This window comes from Aulostomus chinensis, chromosome 6, assembly GCF_037954235.1.
Source record: "Aulostomus chinensis isolate RoL2024-O1b breed Wild chromosome 6, RoL_Achi_v1.0, whole genome shotgun sequence".
NCBI lineage: Eukaryota > Metazoa > Chordata > Actinopteri > Syngnathiformes > Aulostomidae > Aulostomus > Aulostomus chinensis.
In genome coordinates, this window is record NC_141325.1 from 1,126,063 (window position 1) to 1,148,278 (window position 22,216).

Sequence of the window (22,216 nt, forward strand, 5' to 3'; positions counted from 1 at the left end):
GGAAAATGTGGGACATCATCAGATCCATCACGGGTGAGACCCCCACCAGAAAACCACCACGCTCACTGGATGACAAGGCTATGGCTGATAACTTCAACAACTTGTTCATTAGGTGCGACAACCAGGACTTCACTTCAGAATGTAATGAAGTTATTAGCTGTTGTCAAAGACCCCATAGAAGTTACAAAGGGATTTAAAAACTAAACTGGTAAGGCTGCTTTCATTGTGAAGACCCTTGGAGAGGAGCTGACAGCAGCCTGTGCCCCTTCCTTCAAAAGGTCATTGGACACACACACACACACAGTGCCGTCTCTTTGGGAAAGGCAGTTATCACTCCTCTGCCCAGAGTATACTGACCCTAGACCAGTAGCAGGAACCCCTTGTGTAGCCAAGCGTTTTGAAAAACTGATGGTGGATAAGCTGAGGTCAACATACAGGGACAGCTAGGAGACCACACGCCAGTTCTGGTCCACATCGCCCAGATCGGCCAGGTCAAGTCACACAAGCATTTGCTCGAGGATAAATCAGCGTCTACGCCCTCTGAGAAGGCTTGGGGTGTTTGGGGTTGAACACAGAATTCCGATGTTGTTTCATATATGTGTATATGTATGTACACATACACATACGTGAACACGTGTTCATTTAATTCAGACTTACAGTCAAGACTTGTCTGAACACGTTATCCTGGTTCATAAAAACTGTTTCTCCTGGATGCTTGGTTTCACCAGCAGAGGACAGCAACAGTGTGCAGCTGTAATCAGCATCACTGAGTTCAGCTGCGTCCACCTGAGGACTCACCTGTGCTGATTTATGTGACGAACCTGCTTCCTCCTTCCTGGTCGCAGCACCGGATGTCGAGTCATCGGCACAGACGACCACAAACTGGGACAGTTGGAGCTGAACCAGGAGGGTCTGCGTGGTTGCAGCTGGTAAGTGCGTCTGCACCAAACTTCCTCCATAATTAATCATTTGGTGTGTAGACGCAGCAGTACTTTATCTTCCCCCTTTGATGGGTTGGGAGGGTCAGCTTGAACGATCCCTAATAAAGGAACGCTGAAAGGCTATGGTACGGAACCCAGTTCTTTCCCTCCTCGCTTAGGCTGCTGTCATGTATACACGGGGCAGTTTGTAGAACTGAAAGGCCGATTGTGTTCCTTGTATTCATCCACGTCTGAAATGCTGTAGTTGGCAGTTGATGTTCCTACGGCATGACAGATTGAACTTGATTTTTCTGTCAGATTTTGATGGCCGCATGGTTTGGTGGACCTGAGAACCCAATGGGCTTTGTTCAAGAGGTTTTCGATACCAAATCTCGTCTGAGAAACTATTTATCATATTTAGCCTCGCTGTCATAAATACTTTCCACGCAGAGTTAATTCTTAAATGTAGAGCAGGGTCGGAGTCCTGGCCCCGGACAGGGGGATGGTTCCACAGGGGAGGAGCCTGATAACTGGAGGCTCTGCCTCCATTGTAGTCTTGGTGCCTCCAGGAACCAGCAGGAGCCCAGCAGCATCCTGGGAGTGAAGGTTTCTAGCTGGGTCATAGGGAACTATGAGTGCTCAGGTATGAAGGTTCCTGATTGTTGAGGATTTTGATGTTAGAGGAAGAATCTAGAATCCTATTGTGGATCTGAGGGGATCCAGTGCAGAGAAGCCAGTCCAGGAGAGATCTGGTCTCTTGTCAGTAGACCAGCAGCTGGAGGGTTTTAACCAGGCTGTGTTGGTCATGTAACCTGTAGCAGCTTGTGTTGGGCAGGAGTACTACAGGAGGATACTTGACTAGTTAATGTATTCAACGATCAACCCACTAAAAAAAACAACCAGTCATTTAAAGTTCCCGTTTGACTTCACGTTTTGGGATAAGAACTTGTAGATAAACCCTTCTGACACGGGAGGAAAGCTCGTCCTGTTATTGGTTGTTACTTCTGTTGTCTATCCGCCATGATAGATCAGCCACGAAGCACATTTTCATCTTCGATGAATTATCGGACTTCTGAGAGTCAGGCAGTAAAGTGAGGCTTTGTCCTGAAAGTGTATTTACATTCCAAGTACTCCCTAATCGGAGTTGGAACTCACTAAGATGTTTCCCTCCTGCGTGGCTTCTTGGTGAATCCAGAATGCAGGAAGAACCGGCCACGTATGTTTAGCTTGATGCTCATGGAGCCAGACAGCTAAACTGTCCACAAACATTTCTTTGCAAATTCTCCAGGTAAAATCCAGTTCTTCTTCTTCATCCAGCCGATTTGTCCGCAGCAGCGACCAAGCAGAAGTGTTCAAGTCCACTTTGGTCCATCTCAGTGTGTAGATGATTGAGCTACTTCTGGATTACACTTCTAAACAGAAACTTCTGTTGATTGGATGATTTCTGTCCTAGATTATTCTGACGCAGCACGGGAGCCTCTTCATCACCTCATCACCCCCCCCCCCGTCCTCAATGTCTGTTGTCCACTGAAGCCTCCGCGTTCTCCTCCGCTCCGACAGCCATGAACCTTTACACCAACATAAACCTGGACTCTCTCACAGAGCCTGGCTCCGCCCCAGAGCCCTTCGTACGATCCCATCATCCGTCTCCGCCCATCACCCACACGGAGCTACAGTATCTCTCCCCTCATTATCAGCCCACCTCACACCATGGAGGTGGGGTCTGGTCTCCAGGTTCAGGCTGCAGGCCTCCGGTTCACCCTCTGCCTGCACCCACAGTGACCCCCTCACCCGCCCTCGCCACTTCTCCATCCTGCCAGGTCTTCGTCATCATCCCTTCCCCTGACCCACGACTGTCCCCTCTCCCGTCTCAGTGCTCTGAGGACACCTGCCCTGACCTGGAGTGTTCCATCTGCTTCAGCCAGTTCAACAACATCTTCAACTGTCCCAAGATGCTCCAGTGCAGACACACCTTCTGTCTGGAGTGCCTGGCCCGCATCAACGTCAAGTCCGCCGACCCAAAGGCCGTCCTGTGCCCACTGTGCCGCAGCCTCACACCACTGCCCGCCCTCGGCCTGCCCAAGCTGGCCACCGACCCGCACGTGCTGTCCTACCTGCCGGCCGCCATGCAGAGAGTCTACAGCATCCGCTTCCACCGCAGCAAAGGGAAGCTGCAGGTCAAAAGGTCAGTTGGATTCTTCAGAGCGAGCTTGATCTCAAGTCCCCTGGAGGACTTGGTCTGCTTCATCAACCTTTACACCTGAGGAAACTCCGGTCTCAGGGAGCCGGTTGAGATGTTTGAACCAATTCTCACACCTGTTGGCCTCCATGTTTCAGTTCACATGAGATGTCAGAAATTCACCCGTCTTCAGTTCTTACACACAAGTTTTCAGCTTCTGTTTCACTTGTCAAGTCAACTGTTGTCTAAATCCAAGTTGAAGTCTTTGACAACTGGAGGATGACGCACCTCCAGTTATCAAAGACCAGACACACCGTGAAGCCCCGTAGAACAAGTCAAGACCAGCTGACCTCTCGTTAGCTTAGCACAATGACTGGGAGTGGGAGGGAAGAGTTAGCATCGCTCAGTTTAAGCCTCAGTCACACCTGGCAAATGATGGCCTGATGGACTTCCACTGTCCTTTCATGGACTCAATGATGCTACAAATAGGAATGACCAGACTGGGAGGGTTCTGACGGACTCACTCAGTCAGAACTGGTTGATTGTGGTTGATTTGTGTTTCTGGGTTCACGTGGAACCATTGTGGCGTTTCCTCCTCAGTTTATAGGCAAACGTAGTCATGGCGGAATGTTTCATCAGGGATAACACCTTCATGAGATGAAGCATAGAATCCTCGGCTTGATTTTAATCTAAATACCAGGTCATCTGAAGCTGGGTGGCGGTGGGGTCGGAGGTCACTGACATCTTGGCGGTCAGTGAACCGCTCTCTGGATGTTGGGCTTCCCAGCCCTCCTGTCAGGGGCAGGGCTGCCGGTGTGGGTGGAGCTCTGTTCAGACTGACAGGCCAGCCAGCATGTCGAGCCTTCCTCCTGACGTCGGTGGTGATGATGATGGTGCTACTGACGGGCATCGTCATCTTCCTCCTCATCTTCCATAAAGACGAGAACTGACCGTGAGTAGTGTCACAGCCCGCCGCCGTCCTGTAAACAATGTGACGGGGTTTGACCTCTGATTCATCGTTCCAGGCTGCAACTGGAGATTCACAACCTCCTGGTGTTACAAACTTAGCAGGTGGACATCCAAATGTAGAAGAACCAGAGAACTCCTGCACAACAGAACAGCAGCCAGGTGAGAAACTGGAGACCAAAGCTTTGTCAGTTTCCTGTTTGACCTCTTGACCCCTGCTGCACGAGTGTGCCAACAAGTCAGATTCTTCAGCTTATCTGACAGTGACAATGTCACTGAGCAGCATTTAATGCTCTTAAGTCCAACCATGTTTTCTTGTTAGGTTCTGTTTATAAAGACCTCATGTTGGCGCCGGCGTTTAGGGGCGGTTACCCCAGGTCATTATGAGCACGGTGGCTGCAATGGAACATTCCTCTACCTTCCAGAACGTCATTATTCTCCTCTCTGCCTCGGTCAGTTATTACTGATTCATCAAGATTTGTTTTCAACAGAACACAATGCTGAAATCATAATCCCATCCAGCAGAGGGCGCTCTAGCTCCCCGGTACAGGCAACTTTACTGAACTGTTTTAAAGACGTGTTGACACGAAGAGCTGCTGGAGTGCCAGCGCCACCACCAATATCAGTGGTTGTACGTGGATGCCGTCTGCTGCTCAGGACCTAGATCTTAATCCTGAAATGTTGGCGTTAGTGACGTTACCGACATTCGGCCTGTCAGCGGCATCACGAGCAAATCAGCTGATTCGACCAATGAGAAGACAGGATTATTGGCCCTCCATCTAGTGTCTCAGATGGGGAGCCTGACATCTGTAGTGTTGGTGTTGTAACTGCCAGTCACTCAGGACATGGCTGTCAGGGGAGGGGCTACAAATACTCATCAGGCTTTACTTCCCCTCTGTCAGACTAAATCGGCGGCGAATGACGGCGAGACTTTGAACCCATGGATAAATTTGGCAGTTTTAAGGCGGCGTTTTAACCCTGTTCATCTCTGGCCTGTATATCGTTGTCTTTATTTTGTGTTTTAGACTTGCACCTTTTTTTTTACTCTGCAATGTAAAATAAATAATTTTATGTATTTAAGTGTTTTAGTAACTCACCATGTTTGCTTCATGTTGAACTTGAATAAATTTCCTTTTTGACTTCTTTCGCCTTCATTTCTGAAGCTCAGATTTCATTTGGTTTGTTCTCGTTTTTGGGGGGGGGCTTAAAAAATGCTTTAACTTTACAGTCTGGTTAAATTTTTTTTTTTCTCCATACTGGGAAATCGCAGTTCACCTGTGGGAGCTTCCCCCTCCTCAGACGCCAAGGGTTCCAGCTTTATTTTTTTAAGACTTGTTGGACTTCAACATCAGAACTTTAAACCTGAAGCTTCGTCACATCCTATAAAACTTTATTATGACCTTCTTGGTAAGTTATTGGTTGAGTTGTCTGCTCACATTGCATCCAGCAGGGGGCGCTGTGGTATTAAATGTTCAGGAATGTGAAAGAACTGGTCATTAAAATGAGGAACGCCTGCTTCCACTCAAAGCTTCTTAGTGACTGTTGCTGTGAGGTGAGTTACGCTTTCCTCCTTTAGTGAAAGAGGAAGTTGAAGAAGCCTGGAATGTCCAGTCACGTGGATTTTCAACACTTTTTTTCCTAATTCACATCCTCTGTTGGGGTCAGAAGGTCAAAGCTTCCTCAGAAATGAATCCCAGGACGTGGGTGAGGACTGACTGGGATCACCTGCCTGCTTCAGTGATGCACTTCAGTGATTTGATCACTCGCGATCGTCAGTGCAGGAGCGGCGTGCTGCACGTGTGTGAATCGGAGCTGGAGCTCCAGCTCTCTGTGGTTTAACCCTTTAGGCTCAGATTGATGAGCGACTCATCTGTCGTTTTCTGTTCTGCGGTCTTGAATGTGGAGGAAATCTCAGCAAAACATGTTTGTAACATCAAGCAGGACAGTTGGCAGTAAAAACTGTTCTTAGTACACAAGTGGGACAGTAAAAACTGTAGTACTACACATCTGCAGGAGGGGCGGAGCATCAACTGAGTGTTGGAGTACGTGACCTCAGCAGAGATCAGCTCTTCTGTAGTTTGATGAGGATCAGCTCTGTTTCCTGGAGCTGGGGGGGCTCTGGGGGCTCCGGCCCCTCAGGGCTGCTGGGTCGATGTGGTCTCAGGTGCCTCTTAAAGGAACGGCGGCGCTGGCTGAGCCTCCCTGACCACAGGGACTATGATGGAATCCTGACCTGTCGCCACCGTTGGGTTTAGAGTGGCAGGAGGGCTCGACGAGCGTCTCTGCTGCTCATCTCAGCTCCAGCTTTTATTTGCAGCCTGTTCTGTCCCACTTCTGAACGTGTGAACGAGCTCAGTGAACTCACCCCTCCTGTGTTCTGGGAACGGCGCCTGGCTCTGCAGACCCTGAGAATTCAAACTGATCATGTTTGTCTCTTATATAACAACCGTGGAGTCAGTGACCTCTGACCTGCTTCAAACATCACAGCAGGGACATGACAAGGCTGGAGGAGTCCTGAAGAAGACATCCTAGTGGGGTGCCCGGGTTCCTCGTCTCCAGGTCAGGGACATGAGATCAGGTCTTGGCGAGACCCGCGGGGTAAGAACGCCAGTAAATAAGTCTGCAGGAGACGCCTGAGCTCGTCAAGGATGTTGTGCGGTCCAGCAGGAACTTTCAAGCTGGGGTGGCCTTTTTGTCCCTTCACACTTAGCAGGAGTCAGATTGTGACAGGTCTAAATTCTTGCTTGTGTTGTACGTCGCTTTGGACAAATTCAAGCGGTTGATTGTCTCCATGGAAACAATGAGCTGTGTAGGCATGCCTACAGCTGCTGTCATTCACACACACGCCCACACTGTCACACACTGGTCATAGCAGGTGTTGTAACACATTCTCTCTCTCTCACTCTCTCTCTCACAACTGAAAAAACAGACCTGGCTGCGTTACAAAAAATGCAAGCTCACATTCATCAGGGATAAATTCCGTGATTTGACAGGATCGCCTCAGCACCTGCACCAGGACGTCCTTGACCCTGGTCCTCTCCCGTAGTCCTGCACCTCTGAGGAGGAGGAGTGTCTGAGCTCATCCCTCTCTCTTATTGAACAGTTTCCATGATTCAGCTCCCCTGAGTTGGTGTGAAAGGTTCCATTCTTCTCCCACCTGAGCTGCGACTCCACTAATACCTGCAGACAGGTGTTCCCTCACACTGTTCCTGTAATTACTGCGTTCGGTGGTGGCGCCCGTCTCAGTGCAGGCGTTTAATGCAGACTGGGATCTACTCATCGGTGTGGCAGTCTCACCTGTTCAGGTGAGACTGAGCTGGTGCAGCCCCTGAACTGCTGCTTCTGCTGCAAATGTTTGTCAGACACGCAGAAGCTGTCAGTTCACTAACCCCTGAACACACCTGTGTGACACCTCCAGGTACAGTAAGTTATTTTCATAGCTGAGGTTATTGTGTGTCCTGCACGCTACCTGCACCCCCACGAATATTCTGCCTGGGGCCGGCAGACGGTACCTGAGCTGTAGGTGTGTTTCTGTCTGCTGTTCTTGGCTGCTGTGCATCCTCCACATTGAACCACCCGAGTTTAGCCGCAGAGGAAGAAGACCTTGAAGTACACGTAATTTGGTCTTTGCACGGAATGTGAGATAATATGTCTCCTGAACAGGAAAGAACTACACCTGAGTGGGAGGAGCAGAGCGGGGGGGCAGTCCCACAAAATTTTTTGTCTCACCACAATTTCTGTTTAAGCAAAACTGGAAAGTTCTGGAGCAGAACCCTTTAATTTGATTTCTCTTGAATATAATTTGATTAGACCATTACACCATTATGCAGTTAGAACAGTGAAGAGACCCAAAGACGAGAGAACCGTGGACCCCCCCCTGCAGGAGGGACAACCATTGTATCCATGTTTCACCCAAATATTGAATTTCTTTGTTCTCACTAACTGGAGTCTTGACCTCACAAAGATGTTTCTCCCTCCTGCATCTCCTCTTAATGACTCCAGAATGCAGGAAGAACCAGCCACGTATGTTCATCTTGAAGCTAAAGCTAATGCTAACAGCATCTAAACTGTCAGGAAACATCCGTTTATAAACTCTCCAGGTCGTCGGGTAGAACCCAGGTCTCCATGACCAGGGATCCACTAACACTTGGACTGGAGATGAAACAAAATTAACTACAACATTTCTGGCTTGGACTACAAACACACCTCACCCCTGACATGACCACTTCCTGCTGGACTACAAACACGCCTCATCCCTGACATGACCACTTCCTGCTGGACTACAAACACACCTCATCCCTGACATGACCACTTCCTCTTGGACTACAAACACACCTCATCCCTGACATGACCACTTCCTCTTGGACTACAAACACGCCTCATCCCTGACATGACCACTTCCTGCTGGACTACAAACACACCTCATCCCTGACATGACCACTTCCTGTTGGACTACAAACACACCCCAACCCTGGCATGGTCACTTCCTGCTGGACTACAAACACACCCCAACCCTGGCATGGTCACTTCCTGCTGGACTACAAACACACCCCAACCCTGGCATGGTCACTTCCTGCTGGACTACAAACACACCCCAACCCTGGCATGGTCACTTCCTGCTGGACTACAAACACACCCCAACCCTGGCATGGTCACTTCCTGCTGGACTACAAACACACCCCAACCCTGGCATGGTCACTTCCTGCTGGACTACAAACACACCCCAACCCTGGCATGGTCACTTCCTGCTGGACTACAAACTCCTCATTCCTAAAGCCCATTGTGCACATTTCCAATAATCTGCTTCTTTTTCAATCACCTGACAGGGCTCCGTGTCTCAGATTGGGATTACGCCTGGACTGCAGGGTCCTGTTTCACACTCATTACTTGGTCGGCGCCAAGATAAAAAGAAGAGCCTGTAACTCCAGCAACTTATCAACAGAACCGGGACAAACAGCCGACAGGCACCAGTCCAAATATCTCCCTTCATTCTGCTGTTCACCTGCTCCTTACAAATTTGTCCGCTGTTTGTTTCTTGGTTGCCATGGCAGTCTCTAATTACACCTGTGATATTATTCACACTGAACAGCTTCAAACTCCGGCATCTCTCTCTGTTGGGCTATAAACTTGAGTCATGCTGTCAGCGTGCTGCTGTTTCCTGGCTGCTTGGATCACGGCTACGTTTCGAAACAAACAGGAAACTTGTTAGAACAGTTTCAGGCTGCTGTCTTGCTGTCAGCTGGTCCTCACGTGAACCGTCCTCCTTTCCATCCACATCCAGAGCGCTAGGGCCGCCTCCTGGAAGGGGAACCCTTCGAATCATCACTCAGAATCCCCCGAGTCGGCTGAGATTCTGCTTGTCCAGCAGCTCTCCAAACTCGTCTCTGCCAGATTTGCCTTTGTTTCCTGGCTTGTTTGTATTCGACCCTCGGGAACGAGATTCTGCAAATATTCCCTTCCAGAGAAGATTGAAGGAATTCTGCTGTCGTACTGCTGTTTCTCTATATTTTAAGCATCTTTTAGGACAAGAATGACTTCCTGTCGACAACATGCCCACGTCAATGAAGCCTCTGAAGGCAGCCACAAGTTCAGATGTGACGTTGGGGTTAGCGGAGACTGCTAACGTGAGGTCTGACTTGTTTTTATTTCTGTGAGCCAATCATCATTGTTGTGGGCAGTGCTAAGTCCAGGTTCCAATGACGGTGTTTCGGCAAAATATTGTTCACTCTTCAATGAAATAACCCAACAGACCGGCTGTGTTCCACAATCCATAGCTAGCCATTTCAGTGTGTAGGATGCTAACAGCTAGCTAGCTCAGAGTAGGTTATTTTTGTAGAGAGGGGAATGTTAGCATCCACAAAGAAGACCAGGTGGAGAGTACGGTTGTCATCACGGTGGATAAATCTGCTGTCAAAACCTCGTATTTCTGGGCAAAGAAACAAACTAAACCTGTTTTTGTTAGTCTGAATTAAAGTCTGCTGTTAGCCAGCGAGGCTGTGGATGAACCTGATTTGGTTTGCGATGAATAAAAGGTGATCTGGAAGAAAGTCTGACTGCAACATGTAGCAAGGGGACATAGCGCCTTCTAGTGTCCTGGAGGATGATGACTAGGTGGAGGACAACATTAGTCCAGTTGAATGTTCTAATGGAGCTGCACTGGCTGGACTCACCTGAGCAGGTAAAGGTGTTGAGGTTGAGGAGTCAGAGTGAGTCCTGACAGCGGTGAATGGAATGTTGGTACCTGAAGCCTCCTGCCTGCAGCAGCTGGTGATGCTGCAACTGTAGGCACCTGTCAGTCACCTGAACGCGAGTGACCTCAGAGAACGTCGGAGGGATCGACACTCAACACCTACAGAACTGCTGATTCTGTGGAGGTGAACTCACATGAGCAGCCATGTGGTATTTATACTTTATACCTAAGTCTTAGTGGTATTTATACTTTATACCACTAAGTCTTAGTGGTATTTATACTTTATACCTAAGTCTTAGTGGTATTATACTTTATACCTAAGTCTTAGTGGTATTATACTTTATACCTAAGTCTTAGTGGTATTTATACTTTATACCTAAGTCTTAGTGGTATTATACTTTATACCTAAGTCTTAGTGGTATTTATACTTTATACCTAAGTCTTAGTGGTATTATACTTTATACCTAAGTCTTAGTGGTATTATACTTTATACCTAAGTCTTAGTGGTATTTATACTTTATACCTAAGTCTTAGTGGTATTTATACTTTATACCTAAGTCTTAGTGGTATTATACTTTATACCTAAGTCTTAGTGGTATTATACTTTATACCTAAGTCTTAGTGGTATTATACTTTATACCTAAGTCTTAGTGGTATTTATACTTTATACCTAAGTCTTAGTGGTATTATACTTTATACCTAAGTCTTAGTGGTATTTATACTTTATACCTAAGTCTTAGTGGTATTTATACTTTATACCTAAGTCTTAGTGGTATTATACTTTATACCTAAGTCTTAGTGGTATTATACTTTATACCTAAGTCTTAGTGGTATTATACTTTATACCTAAGTCTTAGTGGTATTTATACTTTATACCTAAGTCTTAGTGGTATTTATACTTTATACCTAAGTCTTAGTGGTATTTATACTTTATACCTAAGTCTTAGTGGTATTATACTTTATACCTAAGTCTTAGTGGTATTATACTTTATACCTAAGTCTTAGTGGTATTATACTTTATACCTAAGTCTTAGTGGTATTTATACTTTATACCTAAGTCTTAGTGGTATTATACTTTATACCTAAGTCTTAGTGGTATTATACTTTATACCTAAGTCTTAGTGGTATTATACTTTATACCTAAGTCTTAGTGGTATTATACTTTATACCTAAGTCTTAGTGGTATTTATACTTTATACCTAAGTCTTAGTGGTATTTATACTTTATACCTAAGTCTTAGTGGTATTATACTTTATACCTAAGTCTTAGTGGTATTATACTTTATACCTAAGTCTTAGTGGTATTATACTTTATACCTAAGTCTTAGTGGTATTATACTTTATACCTAAGTCTTAGTGGTATTTATACTTTATACCTAAGTCTTAGTGACAAAGTGACTCCTCTCATGCACACTTACTAGTTCATGGCAGCACGGCCACTTTTAGTGGACGTCTCTTCTCGTTAGTTAGCTTAGCCCTATGAATGATGGTGGATGGGAAGTGTGAGTATAGCTCCATCAGCTCAAACACACACTGTGTGTGTGTGTGTGTGTATGTGTTACTTGCTACATAGTGATGACTACAATACATATTTAACCAAAAGAGTGAGGACATTTTAGCCGGTCCTCACTTCTTCAAAGGGCTGTTTGAGGGTCAAGCATTGGTTTTAGGATCAAGGTTAGAATCAGGTCCAGGTTAGGGTTAGGGTCAGGCAGTCAGTTGACATGGTTAGGGTTAGTGGGAGGGGCTAGGGAATGTATTACCTCAGTGAAAGTCCTCACAAAGATATAAGTACAAGGGTGTGTGTGTGTGTGTGTGTGTGTGTGTGCGTGTGTGTGTGTGTGTGTGTGTGTTTGTGTGTGTGTGTCTTTTGCGTGCAGTGGGAGACACAACTGATCAAAGTATCTCAAAAACATTCCAGAAATTTCTCAGGGAGTCTCTGTGGTTGAAGCCTGAGGAGAGACGAGGAAAACACCACCAGTCCACACGCAAGGAGAGGACAGAGGAGGCGAGAACAGGAGACGAGGAGAGAGGAGGCAAGGAGGCAAGGAGGCAAGGAGGCAACAAAACATGGGAAATAAAGGAACTTAAGAGAGGATAAAGTTCTTTTGGCATCAGGAACACGTGTGATCCTTTGAATAGTAATAATAATAATAATAAATCAGAGTGGGATCATGATTTAAAATGACATCACCAGTGAATACGACGCTGAGGACGAGGTGGTCGAAGGAGAAGTGACAGGATTATTCATTCATTCATGTTCAGGTTGCCTGTGTTCAGTTGTGCTGCAGCAGAAACGTCTTCATGTGGTCTTTGTCTCATCTCACAGCGAGTGGTGATGCAGCAGTGATGAAGATGGAGGAAGGGGATGGGGGGGGGTCAAGATTGCGTGCATCCAAAAATCAATTTGAATCCCAACAACAATAAATCAAATGGGGGGTGTGGTTTACCTGGCCAGAGGCAAGCTGACCACACCTACTCCGCAGATATTTAAAGTGACTCTGTGCTGAATTTAGAAGCAGAGTGGAAAATAGAAGTTATATTTAACATAAATCAGAGGCGAGACAGGACGCGTGGAGGAGACCAGAAGATGCTTCGCGACAAACTGAGGCGCTGAAGGAAGAAGAAGTCAGCAGCAGAAGAGCAGTAAAGGAGGTGGAGGACATGTCCTGCTGCAGAATGCCCCGCCTGGCTCTGGAAACAACAACCACCCTCACCTGTGCTATGACCCTCCGCCCCTCTCCTCCCCGGGGTCGTCGCCCTCGCCGGGTCCTGTACCCGGCCCACCAGAGCAGAAGGCCCCTGCCGAGGGAGGCCCCCGACCAGGCCCTACGCTGCCTGCTCCTCCTCTCTGCTCTCGTCTTCCTGCAGATCTACACAGAAGAGACGCACACCTGCACAGGTGGGTTCCAACATCTGATCATTCATTCACCTGCACATCAATACGTACATTTAGCTGTGGCTCCACGCCATGAGGCCGCAATGCTGGATTTTGAAAGTCCACTTTGGAAAAATAATTCCCCTCTGTTCTGAACCTCCAGAGCTTCAGAGTCAGAGTGAAGACACGACGGCATCTCAAGCCCAGGAGGGTGAGGCGAGCCTGGGCACAGAATGGGGGTGGATGGGGGAGGAGCCCTGGAGGGTCCAGGCAGTGGGCGGAGCTTCAGAGCCTGAGTGTGTGGAGGCCCGATGGAGTCACCAGCTCATTCTGTGTTTAAAGAAACTGCATGAAATGAAAGTGAAAGCTCAGTAAGTGGAGAGATACGATTTCCATCCATGTCATGTTCACCGAGCAGCCGGGTCAAGCTGCAGTGTCTCACTATCGCCCCCCCAGGGACAAAGTGGTGGTAACAGGCTTTCAAATTGTGACGTGAAAGCGCAGCAGCAGCTGTGTCTGCCCATGTGCTGATGATAACCTGATTTATCCCTGTAAAATTCTGGGTTCAAGCCTCAACCTCTGTCGTGTATTTCTGTAAAAATGTCAAGAGAATTCATCCAATTCCTGGAAAATAGTCCAAGGCGGGTTTTTACAGGGCATGAATTGATTTTAAAAATGTACAGTATCATTATTTATTGCCTTATAATTTGTTGCAGCTGCAGTGGTGCTGCATTTACACAAGTAGAGTCAAGAACTGCTGGTGCTTCCTTATTTTCCTCCATTACTTTTGTTTCACCACGTTTCTAAAATAAGAACTGTAGTTTTTATCCCCCCATGTTTATTTACAGCTGTTCGATACGTCCACGTTGGAACCCTCAGTCACTCTTACAGCTGGAACGTCGGTGGAGAGGATGTGAATTCACTTTAATCCAATTTCATTAATCCAGGAGGGCGATTATGTCCTGGGCATAATAAAAATCCGAGACAGAAAGAATACAGAAATATTTCATGTCGACGAAGTTTGGGTTAGGTGGTTAAAATAATAATGAAAATTCAGCGAAGCTTTTAAAAAGTTAGTGAGTTGTAAAAGTGACTAAGTTGGTGTGGAGCAGATATCAGTTATGAGAGTGAAATGTCTTCATCTCTACTATGAATAATGAGTAAAAATGAATCTACTGCTGTTGATGAGTTGACAAATTAAACATTTTTGTATAAAATGAGTCCTTTTACCAGTCGTCATTTAAATTCCTTTGATCAAACAAAGGAACGCCAAGTGTAGGAGTTGTCAGGTTCTTGGAGGTCGATGATTCTTCACCTCTTGTGAACGGTGCCGTTGTGTGGTGGGACCTGCTCTGCTCTGACCCCGCCCCCATCGCCGGCGGACTTGAGGGTGTTTCCTGCGGCGGTGAGGGAAACAGTGTCATGTTGTGCTGGGTCATGAGGGTCTTTGACTCACAGAGACGAGGTAATCCCTCCTTCAGCCCACACAGAGAAAACAAGCACAAGTGTGGACCTGCCAGAGCAAATATGTGGCGGGGCGGCGTCTGTACTCGCCTGGCGATGTGAACTCCAGCTGACTGGACTTTAGTCATCGGAGATAAAAATGTAGCAGGGTTGGGTCTGATTACCGTGAGCTCCGGCCAGGCCCTGGGAAAAGATGACATAACATAATCCAGTGGATTAAACAAAAATCCTGCGATGAGAATACTTTTTGATTACTTCAAAAACGAAAAGTGAAAATAGTGGCCCCCCCCCCATGTTCTGGGACGGGCCGACAGCCAGAATTCCAGCTCTTCTGTCTCTTTTTGTTAAACAGCACTGGCTTGAACCATCCAGAGCTTTGTGTTCGTGCCGTTTTTATCTTGCAAAATGTTTTATTTTGGAGGACGGCAATGGAAGTCGGCCTTCAGGCTTTAGCGTGTTTATTATCTTCCTCAGTCTTTGACGTACGTCATGACTGCGGTGCACGATTAGGTGTTGTTTTTGAAAGGGACACGCCCACTTATAGGGAATATCTTTTATTGTCCATCATCTCCAAAGTTAGAGAAGAGGATAAGAGACTCTTCTCCAGGCTAGTTAGCTTAGCACAATGACTGGTAGTGGATCATGTCAGGGATGAGGTGTGATTGTAGTCCAGCAGGAAGTGGTCATCTCCTGGTTCCCCCACCAGCAGGAAGTGGTCATCTCCTGGTTCCTCCACCAACAGAAAGTGGTCATCTCCTGGTTCCTCCACCAACAGGAAGTGGTCATCTCCTGGTTCCCCCACCAACAGGAAGTGGTCATCTCCTGGTTCCTCCACCAACAGAAAGTGGTCATCTCCTGGTTCCTCCACCAACAGGAAGTGGTCATCTCCTGGTTCCTCCACCAACAGGAAGTGGTCATCTCCTGGATCCTCCACCAGCAGGAAGTGGTCATCTCCTGGATCCTCCACCAACAGAAAGTGGTCATCTCCTGGTTCCTCCACCAGCAGAAAGTGGTCATCTCCTGGATCCTCCACCAGCAGGAAGTGGTCATCTCCTGGATCCTCCAGCAACAGGAAGTGGTCATCTCCTGGATCCTCCCCCAGCAGCCAATAGGATCGCTCCATGTGATTGTGATGATTGACTCAGTAAATCAGCTCTGGTGAACAAAAGTTGATGATCTTCCAGGTTTAGTTCATCAAGATCATCTTCATGAATGAAGCCTGAATGCTACGGTTAGCAGTGCTAAGCTAACATTAGCTATGAAGGAGCTACACCAGGGTCACATGACTTCAAGGTCACCACGGCTAAACCAGATGTTCTAGAAGGAGAAATTATTTTGAGGTTTTAGTGCTCATGGTATCCAAAAACCAGTCACTGTCGGATGGAGCGACACGCCCACGTAGCTCACATGGTCATCTCGTCCAAAAGGAAACGATCATGTCAGAATCAAAACCACTTCCTGTAACACGAACCTGGGTTTGGACTTAAAGGTGTGAAAAGGTCATAATTTACATGCAGATAAACACCAGGACACTTCGACTACCGGTGTGATTCATGTGGTGAAGTGTGTGTCAAAGATGTTGTGATCAGCTGTAAACACGCAGCCCGTGATGATGATGTCAGAGCTGCTGAATGAATCCATATATGGAGAACAAAGAGGCAGACATGTTTGATGGATGCTGTCGGAGTCCTGAGGTGACTCCAAATGTTTAGGGAAGAGGTGGAAGGAGACGCCACGTCACGGCGCAGCAGGATGACACTTTGATGAGTGTTTCCACGCAGCTCCACATCCCCGTGTGATGATTGGCTGCAACCGTTGCTGCATCACATGAACCTGTTGATACTTTTCTGTTCATAAAAGTTCACGTTCCTTACAATCATGTTGTCTGACAACACACACACTGTACATCCTCTTTGTTTTCTTTTACTAAAATTAGACACAAACTCAAGAAGTTTCCAGAACTGATAATGTCAAACGATGACGACACCTGCAATCTGAGAATGTCTCATTTGCACGTTTGTTTCTAAACCCGTCAGCGGCCAGTTCCCACGTCTCTGCGCCCGAGGCAAAAATCCTCTCAAAGACCTTTTGTTTCAGAGATCTTCCTCCTATTAAAGGGTTACCAGGTCTCTCCTGGACTGCTTCTCTGCATGGCTCCCTGTCAGATTCAGAACAGAATTTAAAATTCTTCTTCCACCATCAAAGTCCTCAACAGTCAGGCTCCTTCATCCCTGACAGAGCTCCTAGTCCCCTATGATCCAGCTAGAACCCTTCACTCCCAGGATGCAGGGTTCCTGCTGGTTCCTAGAGTTCTAACAGTAGAATGGAGCCAGAGCCTTCAGCTATCAGGCTCCCCTCCTGTGGAACCGTCTCCCAGTTTCAGTCCAGGACCCAGACCCCCTCTCTAGGTTTAAGAGCAGACTTAAGACCTTCCTTGTTGATCAGGCTTATAGTCAGGACTGCTTAGGCTGGCCCTTAGATCTGCTGCTATAGGCTCAGACTGCTGGGATCTCCCATGATGCACTGGGCTTCTCTCTCCTCCTCCTGTCCTCAGACGTGTTACTAACTCCTCTTCTTCTCCCCTCATCCCAGATCCTGGTGCTGCTGGAGGAGGCTCCAGACCTGAAGAGGCTCCAGCTGCCACCCGTAGCTCCACCTGCTCACGTCCCCGTCTGTCCATCAGTCTCTCCTCCTTTCTCTCTCTCTTTATCTCTGTCCCTCTCTTGCCTTCTGTCTTTCTGTCTTCCTCCATTCTCTGTCTTTGTCTCTGTCCATCAGTCTCTCCTCCTTTCTCTCCCTCTTTATCTCTGTCCCTCTCTTTCCTTCTGTCTCTCTGTCTTCCTCCATTCTCTGTCTTTGTCTCTGTCCATCAGTCTCTCCTCCTTTCTCTGTCTCTTTATCTCTGTCCCTCTCTCCTTCTGTCTCTCTGTCTTCCTCCATTCTCTGTCTTTGTCTTTGTCCATCAGTCTCTCCTCCTTTCTCTCTCTCTTTATCTCTGTCCCTCTCTCCTTCTGTCTCTCTGTCTTCCTCCATTCTCTGCCTTTGTCTCTGTCCATCAGTCTCTCCTCCTTTCTCTCTCTCTGTATCTCTGTCCCTCTCTTTCCTTCTGTCTCTCTGTCTTCCTCTATTCTCTGTCTTTGTTTCTGTCCATCCGTCTCTCTTCCTTTCTCTCTCTCTTTATCTCTGTCCCTCTCTCTCCTTCTGTCTCTCTGTCTTCCTCCATTCTCTGTCTTTGTCTCTGTCCATCAGCCTCTCCTCCTTTCTCTCTCTCTTTATCTCTGTCCCTCTCTTTCCTTCTGTCTCTCTGTCCTCCTCCATTCTTTGTCTTTGTCTCTGTCCATCAGTCTCTCCTCCTTCTCTCTCTCTTTATCTCTGTCCCTCTCTTTCCTTCTGTCTCTCTGTCTTCCTCCATTCTCTGTCTTTGTCTCTGTCCTGCTCTCCTGCTCTCTCTCCGTCCCCACTGATCCTGGATCTGCTCCACCTTCCTGCTGGTAAAGGAAGGTTCTGGTGGCTGCTGTTGCAGGATGTGCTGCTGATGGAGAATTGTTGGGTGGAGGTTCATTGAAGGAGGGAGGTGCTGGACCTGCTCTACTTGGACAGAGTCAGGACAGAACTTTGGTTGGGGTTTGGTGACACACTAATAAACCTGACTTGCCCTCACCTAAACTGTCCTTCCAGGTATCTGCTTATGGTCTTGTAGGGAAATGTTGCAGCATGGAGTCATCACTTCAGCGCTGATCCATGTATCCATGTATAAGAAGAAAGGATGATATAAATTAGAAGCAAGAAACATTTATGAAATAAAAACCAAAATAAATAAATACTAACATTTATATTGGGCAATTTACAGAAAAAATGTTTACATCAAGTATGAAATACAGGAATTTGTATCCCACCAATAATTGCACATTGCCGAAAAAAAACAGACATGTAAATGATCAGACATGTGAATGAACAGACATGTGAATGAACAGACATGTGAATGCTCTCTGGGTGCAGCAGTCTGGAGCTGAAGGAGCTCAGGTCTCCACAGTGTGGTGGAGGGGGTGGGAGGTGCTGTTCATGATGGATGTCATCTTGGCCAACATTCTTCTGTCTGCCACCTCCTGGCTAGTAGCTGTTGCATTAGCTTGTAGCTGTTGCATTAGCTTGTAGCTTGTAGCTGCTGCATTAGCTTGTAGCTGTTGCATTAACTTGTAGCTTGTAGCTGTTGCATTAGCTTGTAGCTGTTGCATTAGCTTGTAGCTGTTGCATTAACTTGTAGCTTGTAGCTGTTGCATTAGCTTGTAGCTGTTGCATTAACTTGTAGCTTGTAGCTGTTGCATTAGCTTGTAGCTGTTGCATTAACTTGTAGCTTGTAGCTGTTGCATTAACTTGTAGCTTGTAGCTGTTGCATTAGCTTGTAGCTGTTGCATTAACTTGTAGCTTGTAGCTGTTGCATTAACTTGTAGCTTGTAGCTGTTGCATTAACTTGTAGCTTGTAGCTGTTGCATTAGCTTGTAGCTGCTGCATTAACTTGTAGCTTGTAGCTGTTGCATTAGCTTGTAGCTGTTGCATTAACTTGTAGCTTATAGCTGTTGCATTAACTTGTAGCTTGTAGCTGTTGCATTAACTTGTAGCTTGTAGCTGTTGCATTAGCTTGTAACTTTTGGAAGCACTAGCCTGTTAGAGACTTCAGCTGTGTTTGGCTCTAATATGAGACCATCGTCCCCTGTCAGATACCAGATCTTGAAAGATCATTTGAAGATGCAACACAAGCTAGGGGGAAGCAGGAAGGATGATGTCACTGCTGTCACATGATGCTTGTCTGTAGGAGGGGCTTCTCTACAGTTCAGTGCTGTTCTGCTTTGTTAAAATCTTTGTTGACGAAGCTAGAATTTGTCCTGAAGCCAAACGTCTCTGCAGTCAGCTGCTGTCACTCCGTCAGCCGTTTATTTTACTTTGACAAGTCTCAAATTACCCAGCATGCATGTGGGATGAGGAAGACAGCTTTGTCTAGCAGGGGAATTCTCAGTGACGCTCAGACCTTCAGGTGGTGTATGTGTTTTATCACCTGACTGAAAACAATCCATGAACATGACCTGAGTTCTCACCGCCTTCAGAAAGTACAGCTGTCACTCAACCGCCCCTGCCTACGCCGCCATGCAGGACTGGGATTGTTTTGTAAAAGGTTAAATTCAAGGAAACGTCCCCGCGCTTCGGTTGAGGTCCTGCATAGGAAGTTCTCAGGTGCTGTGCAGGTACACCTGTTTTATCTGGTGTGTTTGTCTTGTGATGTTAGTTTGAAGACGGATCTCAGCAGGATGACTTGACTTGACTTTAAAAACCATTTCTAGACTAGAACCTCCCAAAGAGGAGGAAACGAGAACAGCTGCCATCCACAGCTCTCTTCTGTTCTACTCTGCTCTGTATGAGTCGGTTCTATTCTGTATGAGTCGGTTCTATTCTGTACGAGTCAGTTCTATTCTGTACGGGTCGGTTCTATTCTGTATGAGGCAGTTCTGTTCTGTGTGAGGCAGGTCTGTTCTGTGTGGTTTGGTTATATTCTCATCTGTTGGTTCTATTCTGTTTGGTTCGGTTCTATTCTCCATGGTAGGTTCTATTCTGTGTTGTTGGTTCTATTTTGTGTTGTTAGGGTCTCCCTTTTATGTTTCGAAGGCAGAGAAACACTGAGTCAGCACTAAAAAAATCACACTTAGGAGCATCGCAGGCCTCTAAAAACCACAAAGGAGGGTCCGGGGGGGGGGGGGGGGGTTGAGGTCTCCCATTGAAACCAATGGTGGCAAGAATCATATCTGAAATTGCTTCGTTTTTGGGGTATTATTATTCTTTCTTTCTTCCGCCGCCTCTTTAACGCTTAATTTGACCCCCTGAACATGCATGAAATTCGCTGAAATTTGGCACGCAGGTCCGGTCTGACGAAAAATTTAATATTTAAAAAAAAAATCACAAAAACTCAATAGCGCCACCAAGGGAGCCAAAAAACCAAAGCAACAACTTTGGAGCACCATAACTTCTTGCACGAATGTCCCACAGACATGGGACCGACACCGTTGGACTCGTCTCATGAAGACGAAAAATTCATACACTCTGTCCCCTCACCTATCTACAACAGAATGTCCACAATTTGGACAAACCTGTCAAAATGAGGACCTTTTCTACTCCCCGAACAAAATCTATCTCCTCCTAGGCCGTTAATGGCATCACTCCCAACTGTGCTGATTAAAAGTTGCTAAAGAATTTTATATGAATTGCTTGGTTTCCGTTTTATAAGCCGTCAAAGTCAGGGAGACACGTTTTACGCTACAATGGCAACCAATGGGGACGCTCTCATGGTACACACTCTCAAACAAATGCTTCTGACGTCTACACTACAACTCGCACAGCTTCACAAAACACACCACTGGATTCCTCACAAAAATCCCTACAAAAATATGGTATTACATTGCACTTTGAAGCAACAAATGCAGAGTTATTTGACTTTCACACACTAAAAATGTCCATTTTTACTCTGCTGTCCACTCAGGCACAGATGGCAGAGATTTGTTTACTGTAGTCATGGAAACCACAATTGGAGGGTCTCTGCCCTCATGTACATTCTCTCAAACAAACACTTGTAGCTTCTAAACTAAAACACTCACACCTTAAAAACACACCATTGAATTCCTGAGAAAAAACTCTACGCACTGATGTCTTTACTTTCAACTTTTGACCAACATATGCAGAGTTATGACTGTGTTTGTCAGTTAAACTGTCAAATCCTCCTCTGCTCTCAGCTCTGACAGAGATGGCAGAGAGCGAGCAGAGAAGGGAGGGGCTCTTAAAGGGCCGGCTCTCAGCTCTGCACTCACACTGTGCAGCGCACTGAGGCTCGTATCTCCTAAACTACAAGGCCTAGGGATTTGCCGATTACACCGTTGGTTGCGGGCCGACGGTGCCCACCCGGCTGCGGGCGCGCGGGGGCTCAGGCCCTAACAATGCTGCTTGCAGCTTTAATTGGTTCTATTCTTTGTAAGTCAAACTTCCTCTGAGATTTCTCCACCTGCTGATGTGAGTCCAGTTACAGGAAGTGCAGCAGTGAACAGCATTGTGACATCGTCTGTGTGTGTGTTTGTGTGTGTGTCTGTGTGAGTGTGTCTGTGTCTGTGTGTATGTGTGTGTGTGTGTGTGTGTGGGGGGGGGGGTCACTGTGAGATCTGTGCAAACCACTTCAGGTCAGGCGAGAGAGGCAGCTGTGATTGGTGAGAACGAGGTCCCCCTCCCCCCCGCTGGTCCAATCAGACTGAGTCAGACGATGACGACCGAGCGGAGGCCGGCAGCTCGGCTGGCAGCTCGGCTGGCCAGGTTTAACTCTTTGCTGGACGGAGTTTATGTTCACTTGTCCTGTGGAGAGATTCAGACGAGTGTCAAGGACATTGTTGACTTCTTGCAGGATATTATGTGTTTGTCTCGAGGAGCTTTACAATCTAGACACTTCCTCTGACCTTTGACCCTCAGTCAAGGTTCGAAATAAAGTTAGTGAAGGGGCAGTGAAGCTGTTCCCTGTTAGTGGGAGTGGCCTAGAAGACGTTACAAATAGCAGAGACAATAGGGAACCATCTCAGACCGAATCAAGCCAGA

The 22,216-nt window shown here is 46.9% G+C and overlaps 2 protein-coding genes across 4 annotated transcripts; both read left to right on the forward strand.

Moving 5' to 3' along the window:
* Positions 1-772: 772 nt before the first annotated feature.
* LOC147259619 (uncharacterized) lies at positions 773-5,204 on the forward strand. 3 transcript variants are annotated; one of them, XM_086205685.1, is made up of 6 exons: positions 773-929; positions 2,374-3,105; positions 3,800-4,051; positions 4,125-4,227; positions 4,388-4,517; positions 4,591-5,204. In XM_086205685.1, exons 2-3 carry the CDS (start codon positions 2,483-2,485, stop codon positions 4,047-4,049), a joined length of 873 nt encoding a protein of 290 aa, XP_086061811.1. In that variant the 5' UTR covers positions 773-929; positions 2,374-2,482; the 3' UTR covers positions 4,050-4,051; positions 4,125-4,227; positions 4,388-4,517; positions 4,591-5,204. The 3 variants fall into 3 exon arrangements, with proteins under 3 accessions (XP_086061811.1, XP_086061812.1, XP_086061810.1); XM_086205686.1 differs by having other exon boundaries at positions 4,968-5,204; XM_086205684.1 differs by having other exon boundaries at positions 4,388-5,204.
* A 7,497-nt stretch (positions 5,205-12,701) lies between these two features.
* On the forward strand, positions 12,702-14,320 carry LOC147259620 (uncharacterized). The gene is made up of 2 exons (XM_086205244.1): positions 12,702-13,156; positions 13,296-14,320. Exons 1-2 carry the CDS (start codon positions 12,919-12,921, stop codon positions 13,505-13,507), a joined length of 450 nt encoding a protein of 149 aa, XP_086061370.1. The 5' UTR covers positions 12,702-12,918; the 3' UTR covers positions 13,508-14,320.
* The last annotated feature ends 7,896 nt before the right edge of the window (positions 14,321-22,216 follow it).